Here is a 12,017-nt window from a genome sequence, read left to right on the forward strand (position 1 = left end):
CACCAGAAAGCGAGCCCGGCGCAGCGTTACCCTCTTGGGAGCCGGGAGGGAGCCTGCGTGGGAGCCGAGTCCCTTGAAACTCGTGACACCCGGAGTCATTTAATACGTTGGGCAGCTGTCCCTGCTCAGGACATCAAAGGCAGCCAGAGCCACCCTTCCCTGCCGGAGCGGGGAGCATGGGCCAAGTCCCGCATCCCCTCTTCTGCATCCGGAGCTGCATCACACTGCGCCTGCGTCTGGGCCTGCTCCCCCGGGGCTTTGGGTGGCAGTGCCGCAGGAGAACGCCCCGTGCAGCTGGTCCGGGGCTGCGCTGCATGTGTAGTCATATTCGCCCCCCACGCCTGTGTGCGCATACGTGTCCTTGGCATGGGATCGTATAAGCGTTGCTTCCCCTGATGTATGGCATGCGAATCCTCCGGACAGATGGGAGGGCTGGGGCCGGCGCAGCGGGAGCCCTCTGATCTCTCCCTGCCGTGGCAGTGTCTGAACTTTAGCCAGTGCTGCTAGCAGGTGGGCCCGAGCCGTGCACGCTCACTCCGTGCACGCTCGCTCCGTGCACGCTCTCTGTGTCTGTGCGTGCTCTCTCCGTGCGCGTTCTCCCCATGCACACGCTCCATGTGCACACTCCGTGCGCGCTCGCTCTCTGTGCACGCTCCCCTGCCTCTCCGGGGAAGGGGCCGGGTGAGGCTGTGCCCGTGGCCGGGTGCAGCGTGCGGAGACATCCGTGCCAACCCTGGGAGCGCGCTGGGGAAGGAGAAAGGCAGGAAAAGGGAAGGGAGACGTGAATCCCCATCGCTCCCTGGGCTGACGGGCGGGCATGGGCAGGGCGGCAGCTTCCCGGCCACTTCTCGCCTGCGTCCAGCTCCTTGTCAGAGCACGAGGAGAGCTCACAAAGCCCGGGATTTTTGGAGGAGGACGGGGTGTTGTTGCCCCCACCTGCCCCTGCCCCTGCCCCTGGCAACTGCTTAGAGATCCTTGCCTCTGCCCGCTCTGTAACAGCAATCCCTTCCTGCTGCTGCTCCGTCCGCAGCTCAGCCCAGTTCCCCGTCTCACCGGTGCAGCTGAGGCTGGGAACCATTTTCCAATCAGTTTACTGTTTGGTGGTTTGTTTTTTTTTTCCCCCCAGAACCATCTGAGGAATCGCCCTGGTTCAGCACCACCGATTTCCTTACCGGGGCTGGGTAAGAAAAGCAGGGTTTTGTCCCCGACTGACTTTAGTGGGTGGGTGTTCCCTGCCGTAGGAGCAACGCTGGGAAGGGATGGGAAGGGGTTTTCCTGTTCTCCCAGACCGGCGCCCACCTCTCCGAGGTGCTCCACTGCCACGAATGAGACCTCTCCCCGTGCCGCGGTGCCTTTCCCACCTTACGAGTGTTTGGTTTGGTGTCCCCCGAGACATTCCTATGTGGGCAGAGGCAGGTGTTTACCCAGCACACAGCCGTCCCGGCGTGCCAGGTGCGGCCCGTGCCGTTTGAACCCCCAATAAAGTGGCACCGGGTGACCTTCGGCTGCTTGTTGGTGACTCTGCGGTGCTCGCCTGGCTCGCACGCCTGTTCCCCTCGTCCCTAGGATGCACCAGCACCCGTCAGCACCAAACTGGTCTCCGCCGGTTCGAGGCGAGGGGGTCAGTGCCCCGGGGCTGGGGCGACCGGCGGGAGATCCCGAAGTGATCCCGAAGTGATCCCGCCTCCACCTCTGGAGTGGTGGGAGGTTAGCCCGCCAGGGTGGTTTGGGCACAGCATCCTCCTCCTGAAGGATTCCTGCGCTCCTGGATCCCCACCTGAGCCTGTGCCGGTAGAGCCGGCATCGCCATGGCAACCGATCGTGATGTCATCGGCAGGGATGATGGGGCAGGGATAGGGAGAAACGGGCAGGCAGCAGGCAGGGCAGGCAGCACTTCCCCATTTCTCAGCCATGGGACCCAGCCGGGCCGGGGCAGGTGGCCCTCTCAGTTCCCCCTCCAAAAAAAACCAAAAGAAAACCATCATTTCATTTCGCTCCTTCCTCAAGTGTTTTCGTCTCTTTTGAACGAGGGCGTCATCCGGACAGCGCGAGCCCCTGCTGCGTGCCTGCGCCCGGGGCAGCCGCTGCGGATCAGCAACGCGCCGCAGCCCACGTCGTCGTTTTATTTTAAAATGCAGAAACCGAACAAACCTCCACCCAGATTTGACGGCAGGGTTCTGCCACGTAAGGTGCCGGAGGAGAAACGAGGAAACGGATAAATAAAAAAAAGTAACGGAGACAAACGTGTCTCGGGGCGCTGCGAAACGAGGGCGTCTGAAATGTGCCTAGTCGAAAGCGAACTGACTCCAGAGGGGTTTTTTTCAGTTTTTGTAACAGAAAGCGAACTGACTCGAGCTTTTTTAAAATTTTCTTAATAAAAAGCAAACCGACTCTGGAGTGTTTTGTTTTGGTTTTTTTTTTTTTTAATTTTCGTAATAGAAAGCAAACCGCCTCTGGAGGTTTTTTAGAATTTTCTTAATAGAAATTGAACTGACGCCGAAGGGTTTTTGTAAATTTTTGTAATAGAAAGCGAACTGCCTCGAGCTTCGATTTAAATTTTCGTAATAGAAAGAGAACTGACTCCAGAGTTTTTTTGTTTATTTTTTTAACAGAAAGTGAAGTGACTCCAGAGTTGTTTATTTTAAAATTTTCTTAACACAAATTAAACTGACTCCAAAGGTTTGGGGTTTTTTTGTTTTGTTTTTGTAATATAAAGCGAACTGACTCAATTTTTTAAAAAAATTTTCTTAATAAAAAGCAAACTGACTCCGGAGGTGGGTTGTGGTTTTTTTTTTTTAGTTTTATTAATAGAAATTGAACTAACTCCAGAGGTTTTTCTTAATTATTTTTGTACTAGAAAATGAACCGACTCCAGAGGTTTTAAAAAAATTTTCTTAACAGAAAGCAAACTGATTCCAGAGCTTAGTGTGTCCCCCCCCCCCAACCCCGCCAAAACTCAAAAAACCCCACCAAAAAACCTCCGAAAAAACCCAAAAAACCTCCAGCCCTCCTCCCAACTCCACAATACTCCACAAAAAATCCCAAAACCTCCACAAAACTCCACAAAACTCCCAAAAAATCCCAAAAGCTCCACAAAAATCCCAAAAAATCCCCAAAACTCCACAAAGCTCCCAAAAACTCCACAAAGTTCCCAAAAACTCCACAGAAATCCCACAAAACGCCACAGAACTCCCACAAAACGCCACAGAACTCCCACAAAACGCCACAGAACTCCCACAAAACGCCACAGAACGCCACAAAACGCCACAAAAACCCCTCCAAACCCCTCCAAAAAAAACCCCTCCAAAAAAAACTTCCAAAAAAAAAGGCGGGTTTATTTAGTGTTTAAGGGTAAAGCACCCTAAACCGGAGCCATTCCTCCCCCGAGGCCGGGACGACCGAACACCCCCTCACCGATCGTTCCCGCCCTCCCCAAGAGCAGGCAGGGGCGGGGGGGGGGGGGTGGTGTGTGTGTGCCTACCAGCGTCCGCTGGGGGGCGCTGTTGGATCGCGGCTGAATGCCGCGGGCGAGGCGGGGGACGGGGACGGGGACGGGCCGTCGGGGCGCCGGGACCCCGGCGCCCCGACGGCCCGTCCCCGTCCCCGTCCCCCGCCTCGCCCGGTCACCGCTTGAGGGGGGATAAAGTTGGGGGGGGTGTGTGTGTAGTGGGGGGGGGGGAAGGTACGCGCGCCCTTTAAGAAGCGAAAGTGGGCGCGTCCCCGCGCCGCGAGGCCCCCCCCGCGCCGCTCAGCGATTGGCCGCCCCGCTCGGGGCTGCCCGTTCCGTTGCCTGCGCGGAGGAGTAGAGCGATCGCCGCGGCGGGCGGCGCCGCTGTGCGGGAGGGGACGGCGGCGGAGGAGGAGGAGGAGGAGGGAGGCGGCGGCGGCGGCGGCGGGACGGGAGACGGAGGAAGGCGGCGGGCTGAGCGGCATGGGCGCCTGACGCCCGTCCCGTCCCGCCGCCGAGGGACGATGGCGCGGCCCCGCGGCGGGCGGTGGTTGCTGGGCGTCCTCCTCGCCCTGTGCCGCTTGGCCGCGCCGCTCGCCAAGAGCCTGGAGCCGGTCTCCTGGAGCGCCGGTAACCCCAAGTACGTGTGCGGCGGAGGGGCGCGGGGGAACGTGGGGGGTGGTGGTGGGGAAACCGGCCTGGCACCCCCCCCCCCCCCACCCTGCCAAACCCCCCCCCCACCTGAAACCGGGAAAACTTTAAAAAAAAAAAAAAATAACCGAAACCGCAAGATTTTTAAGAAAAAAAAAAAATCCCTCCCCGGGAAGCGGAGCGGGCACCGCGAGGAGCGGCTGGAGGCTGCGGTCGACGGACGGAGAGGAGCGACCCCCGGCTGGAGTACGGACCCCTCGCCGAGCCCCGGCTGCTTCTCCCGGGGCGCGCTTGGCTGCTGCGGGTTTCTACCTTTTTTTTTTTAAAATGTACTTTCAATTTTTTTTTCCCAATTTTCAAGAATTCTGTTGGCTTTTAACCGTTTTCTTATCTTTAAATTTTTTTCTGGCTTTTTAAAATGTGTTTTATTTTATTTTATTTTTTTAATTATTTTTTCACCTTTAATATTTTTTTTTTTTTTTTTCCCCGGGATTTGGGGAGGCTCCGCGGGTGCCGCCGCCCTTCGCCTGGCCCCGCTCCGGAGGGTGCCGGGGGGGCCGCCGCCGGGCCGGATCGCCGCTCCCCTGCACCCCGCCGACGCTAGAGTTGGATTTATTACCGCTTTTTTTTTTTTTTCTTCTTATCCCCCCCCCCGGCTTTTCTCTTCTAAAAGCAGGCCGCGGAGGAAGGCGGGGGGCTGCGGGGGGGGGGGGGGGGTCGGCGGTCGGCCGGCGGTGGGCGCCCCCCCCCCCCCCTCCCCGGCCCGGTCCGGCGGTGGGAGCCGGGGCGGTCCGGGTCTGAACAAAGCCGGCGGCGGGGCTGCGGCGCTCCTCCACAGCCCTGCTCCGGCTATACGTACGGCTGAATCGTGTATATATATATATATATGTATTTATCTGTGTGTCGTGTGTGCGCGTACGTGTCTCTGCCCCGGCTGAGATGCAGGAACAATGAGAAGGGGCTTTTCCAGCGCGCCGGGATGAAGGGCGAGGAGGAGGAGGAGGAGGGAGTGGAAGGTGCTCGGCCGCGGTCGCTGCTGACCTGGGGATGGCGGTGTCAGGGTGGTTTTGGTAGCCCTCTTGCTGGGCTTTATCTTGTAGATCACAGAGTGTTTGTTTATCTTAGCCCCTTCTCATTTAAAAAAAAAAAAACAACAGAAAAATCCTGCTTTTAGCCTGATTCCCCCCCCCAACATTTCTCTCTCTCAAAAAAAAAAAAAAAAAGGAGTTTTTTGAGGGTTGGAGAGAACTGAAGCAATTTGGACAACCTTCCTGCTTGGACACTTACATTCCGACCAAACATTTATTTCTCTTTTTTGGGGGGGGGAAAGCAACTTTGCTGGCACACGCGTGTGCACACAAGCCCTCGAGCTCCAGCCCGGCGCGTTGGAAACGCTGGGACGAGGGCTCCCAAAAGTGAATTCTCCCGGTTGGTGTGTTTTTTTTTTTCTTTCCTTCCTTTTGGAGATGTGTCTGTTGGCTTGGACTGAAAAGAGAAAGAGCCCTCGGGAATCGATCTGTCGTGTTTGTGAGTCTGTGATGTCGGCGAGGGGGAGGCGAATCGGTTCCAGAAAATACCTTTTTAGTTGAAGAGGGGTGGCTGGAGGTAGAAATGGCTTTGGCGTGGTGGTGGGGGACGCCATGTCGCCCCAGCCTGCTCTACTAGCGTTGGCTTTTATCGAATTGCCAAGGCCTGGGGAGTTGGGCGGAGGCGGTGGCGATGCGGCGGGCACGCTGAAAGCTGGCGGGTGGCACGCCGGTGGGTTTTCCACCGTCCTCCCCATCTGCCCGGGGGGCTGCCTTGTGCCGGCACCGAGCCCTGGGTGCGGTGGGCTCGGAGGCATCCCTCCCCGGCGGGGCGTCCTGGGGTAATTCGAGGTGTTTCTTGCTTCTCTCTCAGTTTGGAGCTCGGTGGTTGTCCGCCCTCGGTGCAGCTTTCTGGTTGCGTGCCATCCCACGTGGGGACTGCTCCCGTGGATGCCTGGCGTGGGGCAGCAGCCCGGGGGGCTCGGGGGCAGTGCCGGTGCTTCCCCAGCCCCGAGTCCCTGCTGATGTAGTGCCCGCCGCGCTGGGATGGGAGAAGGTGGAAAGCGCTCAAAATGTTGGCGTTCCCACCCAGAAATGGCCCTGCTGGGGTGGGATCCCAGTGGCGGGGCAGGAGCGATGGTTGGTTTTTGCCACGGTGGAGGCTGTCGGTGCCCGGACATGGTCCCGCTCTCGTCCCGTCGGTCTGTGCCTGTGTGGCCTGACCCCAGACCCTCGTCTTTGGGGTCCGTCTTTGGGGTCCCTCGCTTTCTTTTACACCTTGATGCTCCTGCCTCCGAGTTCTGCAGGTTGCGTGGTGTTGGGCACAGCCGCTTCACGGCCGCTCCTGCCTGCGAAGGCAGTTGAGCAAGCCCGTCTGGGGAACCGCCTGCTGTACAGAGTCCAGTTTGAGGAAAAGCCGTGCTCTTTGTTAGACTGGGCTTACTCTCCTGGATGGATGCGTTAAAACCCCCACGCGCGCTCGCCGTCCTACTTTGGGCTTTCAGGCCCCTTCCTCCGGCGCTCTGTGGGCGATCGTGTCTGTGCCAGCCCTCCGCCCCGCTCCGCCGAGCTTTAACTCTTGTTTTTAGAGTAAAGAGAGCTAAAGCCCTTAAAAAATAACATCGCTAAGTGGAATTTTCCAACAGATAGAAGGAGAAAGCGTTGCGTGTTGGGCCGTCTGGCCTTGGTGGTGTCACTGTAAATAATGAAAATATTTTTCTGCCCTTTCCTCCCCTGGCCAGCTTGGGGCTGCGCTTACGAAGTGTGGGCTTGTAACTTGGCTGGGACGTCACCGGCAGGTTCCTGATCTCGTGGTGGTTATCAGAGGGACGTTGATAACGCATCTGATAGAAGGAACGATTTCCTAGTCAAGACTAGCTTAAGCTGTGGCACTCTGTGCTGTGCTGGGGAAATGTTTCCCTTCTGCTCCTAGGTGCGTGTCCAAAAGCCAGCGGTGAAATCGTCACCGTCTTCCTATTGTGAATAATTCTCTGTCTTAAAGGGGGGGGGGGAAGATAGGCTTAGAAATGCTTTTGCTGGATAAAAGGTGATAATTGTCACAAACCTGTGCTTGGGACAAGCTCAGGCTAAATTAGATCCCCTCTGAGCGAGCTTTCCCCGGGGTGCCTGCGGAGCCCCTTGGAAGGAGGTCTCGGGGAGCTGACATGGTTTTAATTTTCTTCCATCGTGTCGAAGGGGGCTTCATGGGAGGGGGGTGGAGGGTGCTTTTGGGATTTAATCGGCCCTTTTGCTGCTGAGCCGCTGGCAGCCGGGGGGTTGGTGGGAGCGTGCTCTTGTTGGACAGCCGGGAATTGCAGGAGAAATTCTGGCTAAATCCTTTCTGAACTCCCTTGGCTGTAATTTTGGAGAAATATTGACCCTGGTGGGCTCCTGTGCCGACCGTTAAAAGGAAGCATTCCTAATAAAATATCGTTTGGAAAATTCATTTCAGGCTGGAATTCGCCTCTCCAGAAGGTATTTTAATAAGGAGGTGGGGGAAATGGGACACATCATCCGCACGGCTCTGAAGAACGGGTCGTTTCGGCTCTGCTTTTCTCTCTTTCCCCTCATATAAGTTTTACTCGGCTACACTCGCTTGCTCTGTGGAGCAACCCAGCAACTTTCTAAAAACAAGACAAATGCATTTAAAAAAAAAAAAAGCGTGGAGGAGGGGGGAAAAAAACCGAACCAGACAAAAGTCTAATCCTTTGTGGTATTTTTATTCTGTTTTTAATGACATTATGGTGTCCTATTGAATTCTGTAAGTGCCGAGTTTGAAGCCTGGCGTATCTTTGCCTTTTTTAATGCCTTTTTACGAGGGACAAAGTGCTTGCGGGAAGGCTGTTTCCGAGGGGAATGGCTGGCCTAGAGCTCTGCATCGGTGGGCTCACACTTGTCGGAGCAGATGTAATTTAATTACCGTACCAGTGGGTGCATGAGGCGCTTTGCAGTATAAGGAGTTGGGAAATAGTGAAAACACGCTGCTTATTTTTTAACGAAAAGCTGCGTTTGGCTCGTGGAGCCTTCGGAGACTCCCTCTTCCCGGGGAGCAGGCGGGGCCGGGAGGTAGGGGCTCCCCCAGGTTGGGGGGGCGCGGAGGGTCCCATAAGCGATCCAACGGCCCCCATGCACACCTCTGCCTCCCCGGGGCTTTGCTTAATCTCCGAAGGCTGGTTTGGATGAAGCGAGCCTGGACGGTCTGCATCCCGGTTGGAGTTTCCCTCTGGAATGGCGGAGCCCTTTCGTAGCGTGCCAGGAGGGTGCTGCGGTGCTGGGGGGGGACCCTTTGCTGGGTGCCAGGCTGTTGAGTGTCCTCCCAGCATGGAGGGCTCTTGCTCTGCCCCCCCAAGGCAGAAACCCCCCGTGCCTGGCCCACATCGCAGGAGCGAGGTTACCCTTCTTGCCGTGGCTGGGGGAAAGGAGCACCCAGGGCTCCTTGCGTGACGTTTGGGAATGACTTCATTAACTTAAATTAAAAAAAAAAAAGTGAAGGCAGGGCTGCGGCTATTGCAGTAGCTGGGTAAATACCACTGGATTCTATAAAATGGATTTAACTGCTTCCTTTAAAAGAAAAAAAGAGCCGTGATGGGGTGGCTGATTGATTGTAAAAGGAGCCGTAGCTTTCTCCAGAGCAAAACAGCTGCTGCAGCTCCTCGGAGCCGCGTGGCAGCAGGGACAGGACAGGGCTTTTGTGCCATTTCTGACCGCGGAGGGCTGGGAGGGAGCTGGCGGGGGGGCTGCTTCCCTCCTCCGCTGCACCTGAGCGACTTCAACGCTTTTGGTCTGAAGCTGCTCCTTGGATCCCCATCCCAAACAGGCTGCGTGCGGCCGGGCGGGATGTGCCCACGCCCTCGCACGGCGCAACCCCGGCCGGGTGGGCAGGGGTCCCCTCTGGGCACCTTTACTGGGTGGGCAGGGGTCCCCCCGAGCCCTGCATGTGTTTGTACGGGTCATGGGGATTGCAGAGAGCTGCGATGCACGTGAAGCCACTTGCACGACACACGTCAGGAGGTGTTTGGGTTGTCCCTTGGAAAATGGGGGACTTAGCAGTAGGGATGGTCCCTTCTTTCCGTGTAGGATTTCTGGGTCCCGCCTGCCCCACAGCTTCCCCGTGGCTCTCCGGTCCCTGCCCCGCTGGCAGGGCACCCCGTAATCAGCAGAGTGTGGTGGCAGTGCTGCTGGGAAGCCGGTCTGCCCGAGGAGCGCTGGGGTCCGGTGGGAAAACATCTTGTACCGATCAGTAGCACATGCTACTTGGAGTCTGGCAGCTGAAACAGGGTGGGGAGAAACGACGCTGAAATCCATTCTGTGTCTAATTAATGATTGCTTGTATGGGAGAGCAGGAGGAGGACTCTGGGCTCGGCGCTATCTCGGCGTCACATCTGGGCAGGAATGTGGTGGTGGTGCTGCGGGGCTTTTGTTGTGCTCGACTCGAAAGAGCCGGGGTCCTTTCTGCTGCTTTCCGCCGCTTTTCTCCTTCCCGTCCCTTGCTCTGGGGTGGGTGGCATGGCAGAGAAACCTCCTCCGGCGAGCGGGAAGGAGGGCGGTGGTGTTTTTCCTGCTCGCAGACAGGTTCGGCACCCCTTGGTGCAACACCTGGCATCCTTTGGGGAGGGTTTTCTTTGCCTGTCGTGTGTCGTCTCCGGTTGGAGCACCAGCGCTCTCATCATGGCTGTGCTGGAGCCTCGGGATCCCGGCACTCCCGGCCCCACCAGCCTGTCCAGGCTCAGTCCCAGACAAGTCGGACAAGCCGGGGCTAAACGTCCTGCTTGGTTAGGCTGGGTTTGTGCACGGGGTGGGGTTTGCACGGCCCCTGCGCTTTCGGGGAGCGGGCTTCTTCCTCTGGGGCTGGAGCCAAACCCCGCAGAGGCTGTGGGTGATGCCCGGAGGGGAGGGGGGGCTCAGGGGCCTCCAGCACCCTCCTCCCTCGGGAAGGCCAGAGGATGGGGGGACAGGTTTGAGGGGTTACTCGCGGTGTTTCAGCGAGCGGTGGCTTCTCCTCTGTGAGCTCTCCCCGTCGGCGCCCCCCGGGGCGGGATCCGACCCGGCTCAGGTGCCGGCGTGGCAGTGCCGCCCCGGCCGAGCCGAGCAGCTGCACTTCAAAAATGCCAGCTATTTATAACCCTGGCTTGGCTGTTCTGGAATAACTTTTTCCTACCCGCAGCCGGCCTTTCCCAGGTGGGCTGCTCCACCTTTCCGAAGCCGTGGGACCGGGCTTTGCCAGTAGGGCTGCCGTGGGGGCCGCGCAGAGAGCCGGAGCAGGGGGGCTTGTTAGTGTCCAACCATGAACTTCCCTCGGTGTTTTCTGAGGGCTCTGTCCCGCCGTGATGCTGCGTCTGCGCGTACGTCCACGTGTGCCGTGTCTGCTGGCCCGGCCGTCGGCGGGGTTGGGCTGCGGTGGGAGGCTTCGTGATAACCTGGTTTGGCGTGGGTTGGCTCTTGCTGGTGCCAACACGGAGGTGCTGGGGCGGGATGCCCAGGGGACGCTGCACAAACTCTCTGTCCCTACACCTTCAGGCCGGAGTTTTGGAAGTGCCTTCCTCGGCGTGGCCGGGTCCCCCTCCTCTACAAAGGCCTGGGGTGGGTGCCCTCCTTGGGAGGGGGGGTCCCAGCTGGTTTTAGTGGCACCCAAGCCTGCCTCGCTGCTCCATGTGCGGTGATGGGACACGAGTGTCCCGTTTCCCAGCAGTCCCTTTCCTTGCACCCGGCAGCGGCTGGTGGCTCCGTGGCTTGCAGCATGAGCCCAGCCTCGGGGACCGTCTGCCCCGCCTGGCTTTCGGCATCCAACAGCTTCTGAGTAGGTACTTCAGAAAAAACAGTGTGTGTTTTCACGGCTTATCAGCTATAAATACCCTTACACCATTAATATTGATCACTGAGTGTTTGCATGTTTTCCTTCTCATTAAGGCTGGGAAACGTCTGCGGTTGCACATGCATTAGTGGCGAGGCTGAGACTCGACACCGTCTTCTCTTTGCTGCCGATTTTAACGTTTTAATGGGTTTCTGAAACGCGTGAGCACAGCCTGGTGTGTGGGTTTGCATGCAGGGACCGGCGGGCTGGGGGACGGCAGCCTCGGATCCGGCAGTGGTGGTGGGAGCTCGGGGACGTGACGGCAGCGCTGGGCTCTGGCATTCTTTGTCTGGGCTCGCTGTAGTATCGTGGCCGAACGCGAGGGGGAGGTCCGCGGCCCCCCCAGCTCCCACCGGGGTTTCGGGGGGGCAGTCGTCAGCGTGCGTTAGAAATGGGGAATGGGTGTAAAGGCACTTACCCCCTAAAGCGGGGGGTGGCTGGTTTTTGCCCGGGGGGTGTGTGTCAGGGCGGGCTCCCCCCGTGCCGGCAGGGATGACGGCGTACCCTGCCTGCAGCCGGGCGGGCAGCATATGGAAAGGATCTGGGTGTAATATCCCGGGCTGCAGCGCGGCTTTGCTGAAGAGGCCACTTCAGCAGGGGACGCGGTGTGGTTAGTCCTCCCAGCTGACACATCCCAGGCCTTCCTCAGACTTGAAAGAGCTCGAGTCCGCCTTTGAATCTGAGGATTTATAGCCCTTTTAGGCCTCTCCAATAAAAGCACGGCTCCCTCCTCAGACAGAGCCCACCGTCTTCTTCCTCCGGGCTCATTATCCCGGGGATTTGTGTTGCTCGCTCTTGCTCTGTTGTTCGCTACCGCCCCTTTCTTCAGATGTGCGGCCGAGAACTTCAGAGCATAAAAGCGGAGCTGGGGGAGCTGCAGGTCCCGGCCGCGCTGCCTGGATGCGGCCCCTGCCATGGGCTCGAGCAAACCTGGCTCCAGACCCAGCAGCGTGCAGGGAGAGGACCCCTCATCTGATGATGCTGGGGGTACGCCAGCATCTCCCCCTGTGGTTGGGGAGCATCAGCTCCCCTTGCCCCGTGC

The 12,017-nt window shown here is 58.3% G+C and overlaps 1 protein-coding gene across 1 annotated transcript in view; it reads left to right on the forward strand.

Annotated features, from left to right (window-relative positions):
• Positions 1-3,911: 3,911 nt before the first annotated feature.
• The window catches only part of EFNB1 (ephrin B1), a 52,779-nt gene continuing 44,673 nt past the window's right edge, over positions 3,912-12,017 (forward strand). The window contains exon 1 of the mRNA XM_076347104.1: positions 3,912-4,088. Coding sequence (XP_076203219.1) covers positions 3,973-4,088 — 116 coding nt within the window. The 5' untranslated portion in view covers positions 3,912-3,972. The remainder of the gene's footprint in view (positions 4,089-12,017) is intronic.

Source organism: Aptenodytes patagonicus, chromosome 9, assembly GCF_965638725.1.
Source record: "Aptenodytes patagonicus chromosome 9, bAptPat1.pri.cur, whole genome shotgun sequence".
Classification (NCBI taxonomy): Eukaryota; Metazoa; Chordata; class Aves; order Sphenisciformes; family Spheniscidae; genus Aptenodytes; species Aptenodytes patagonicus.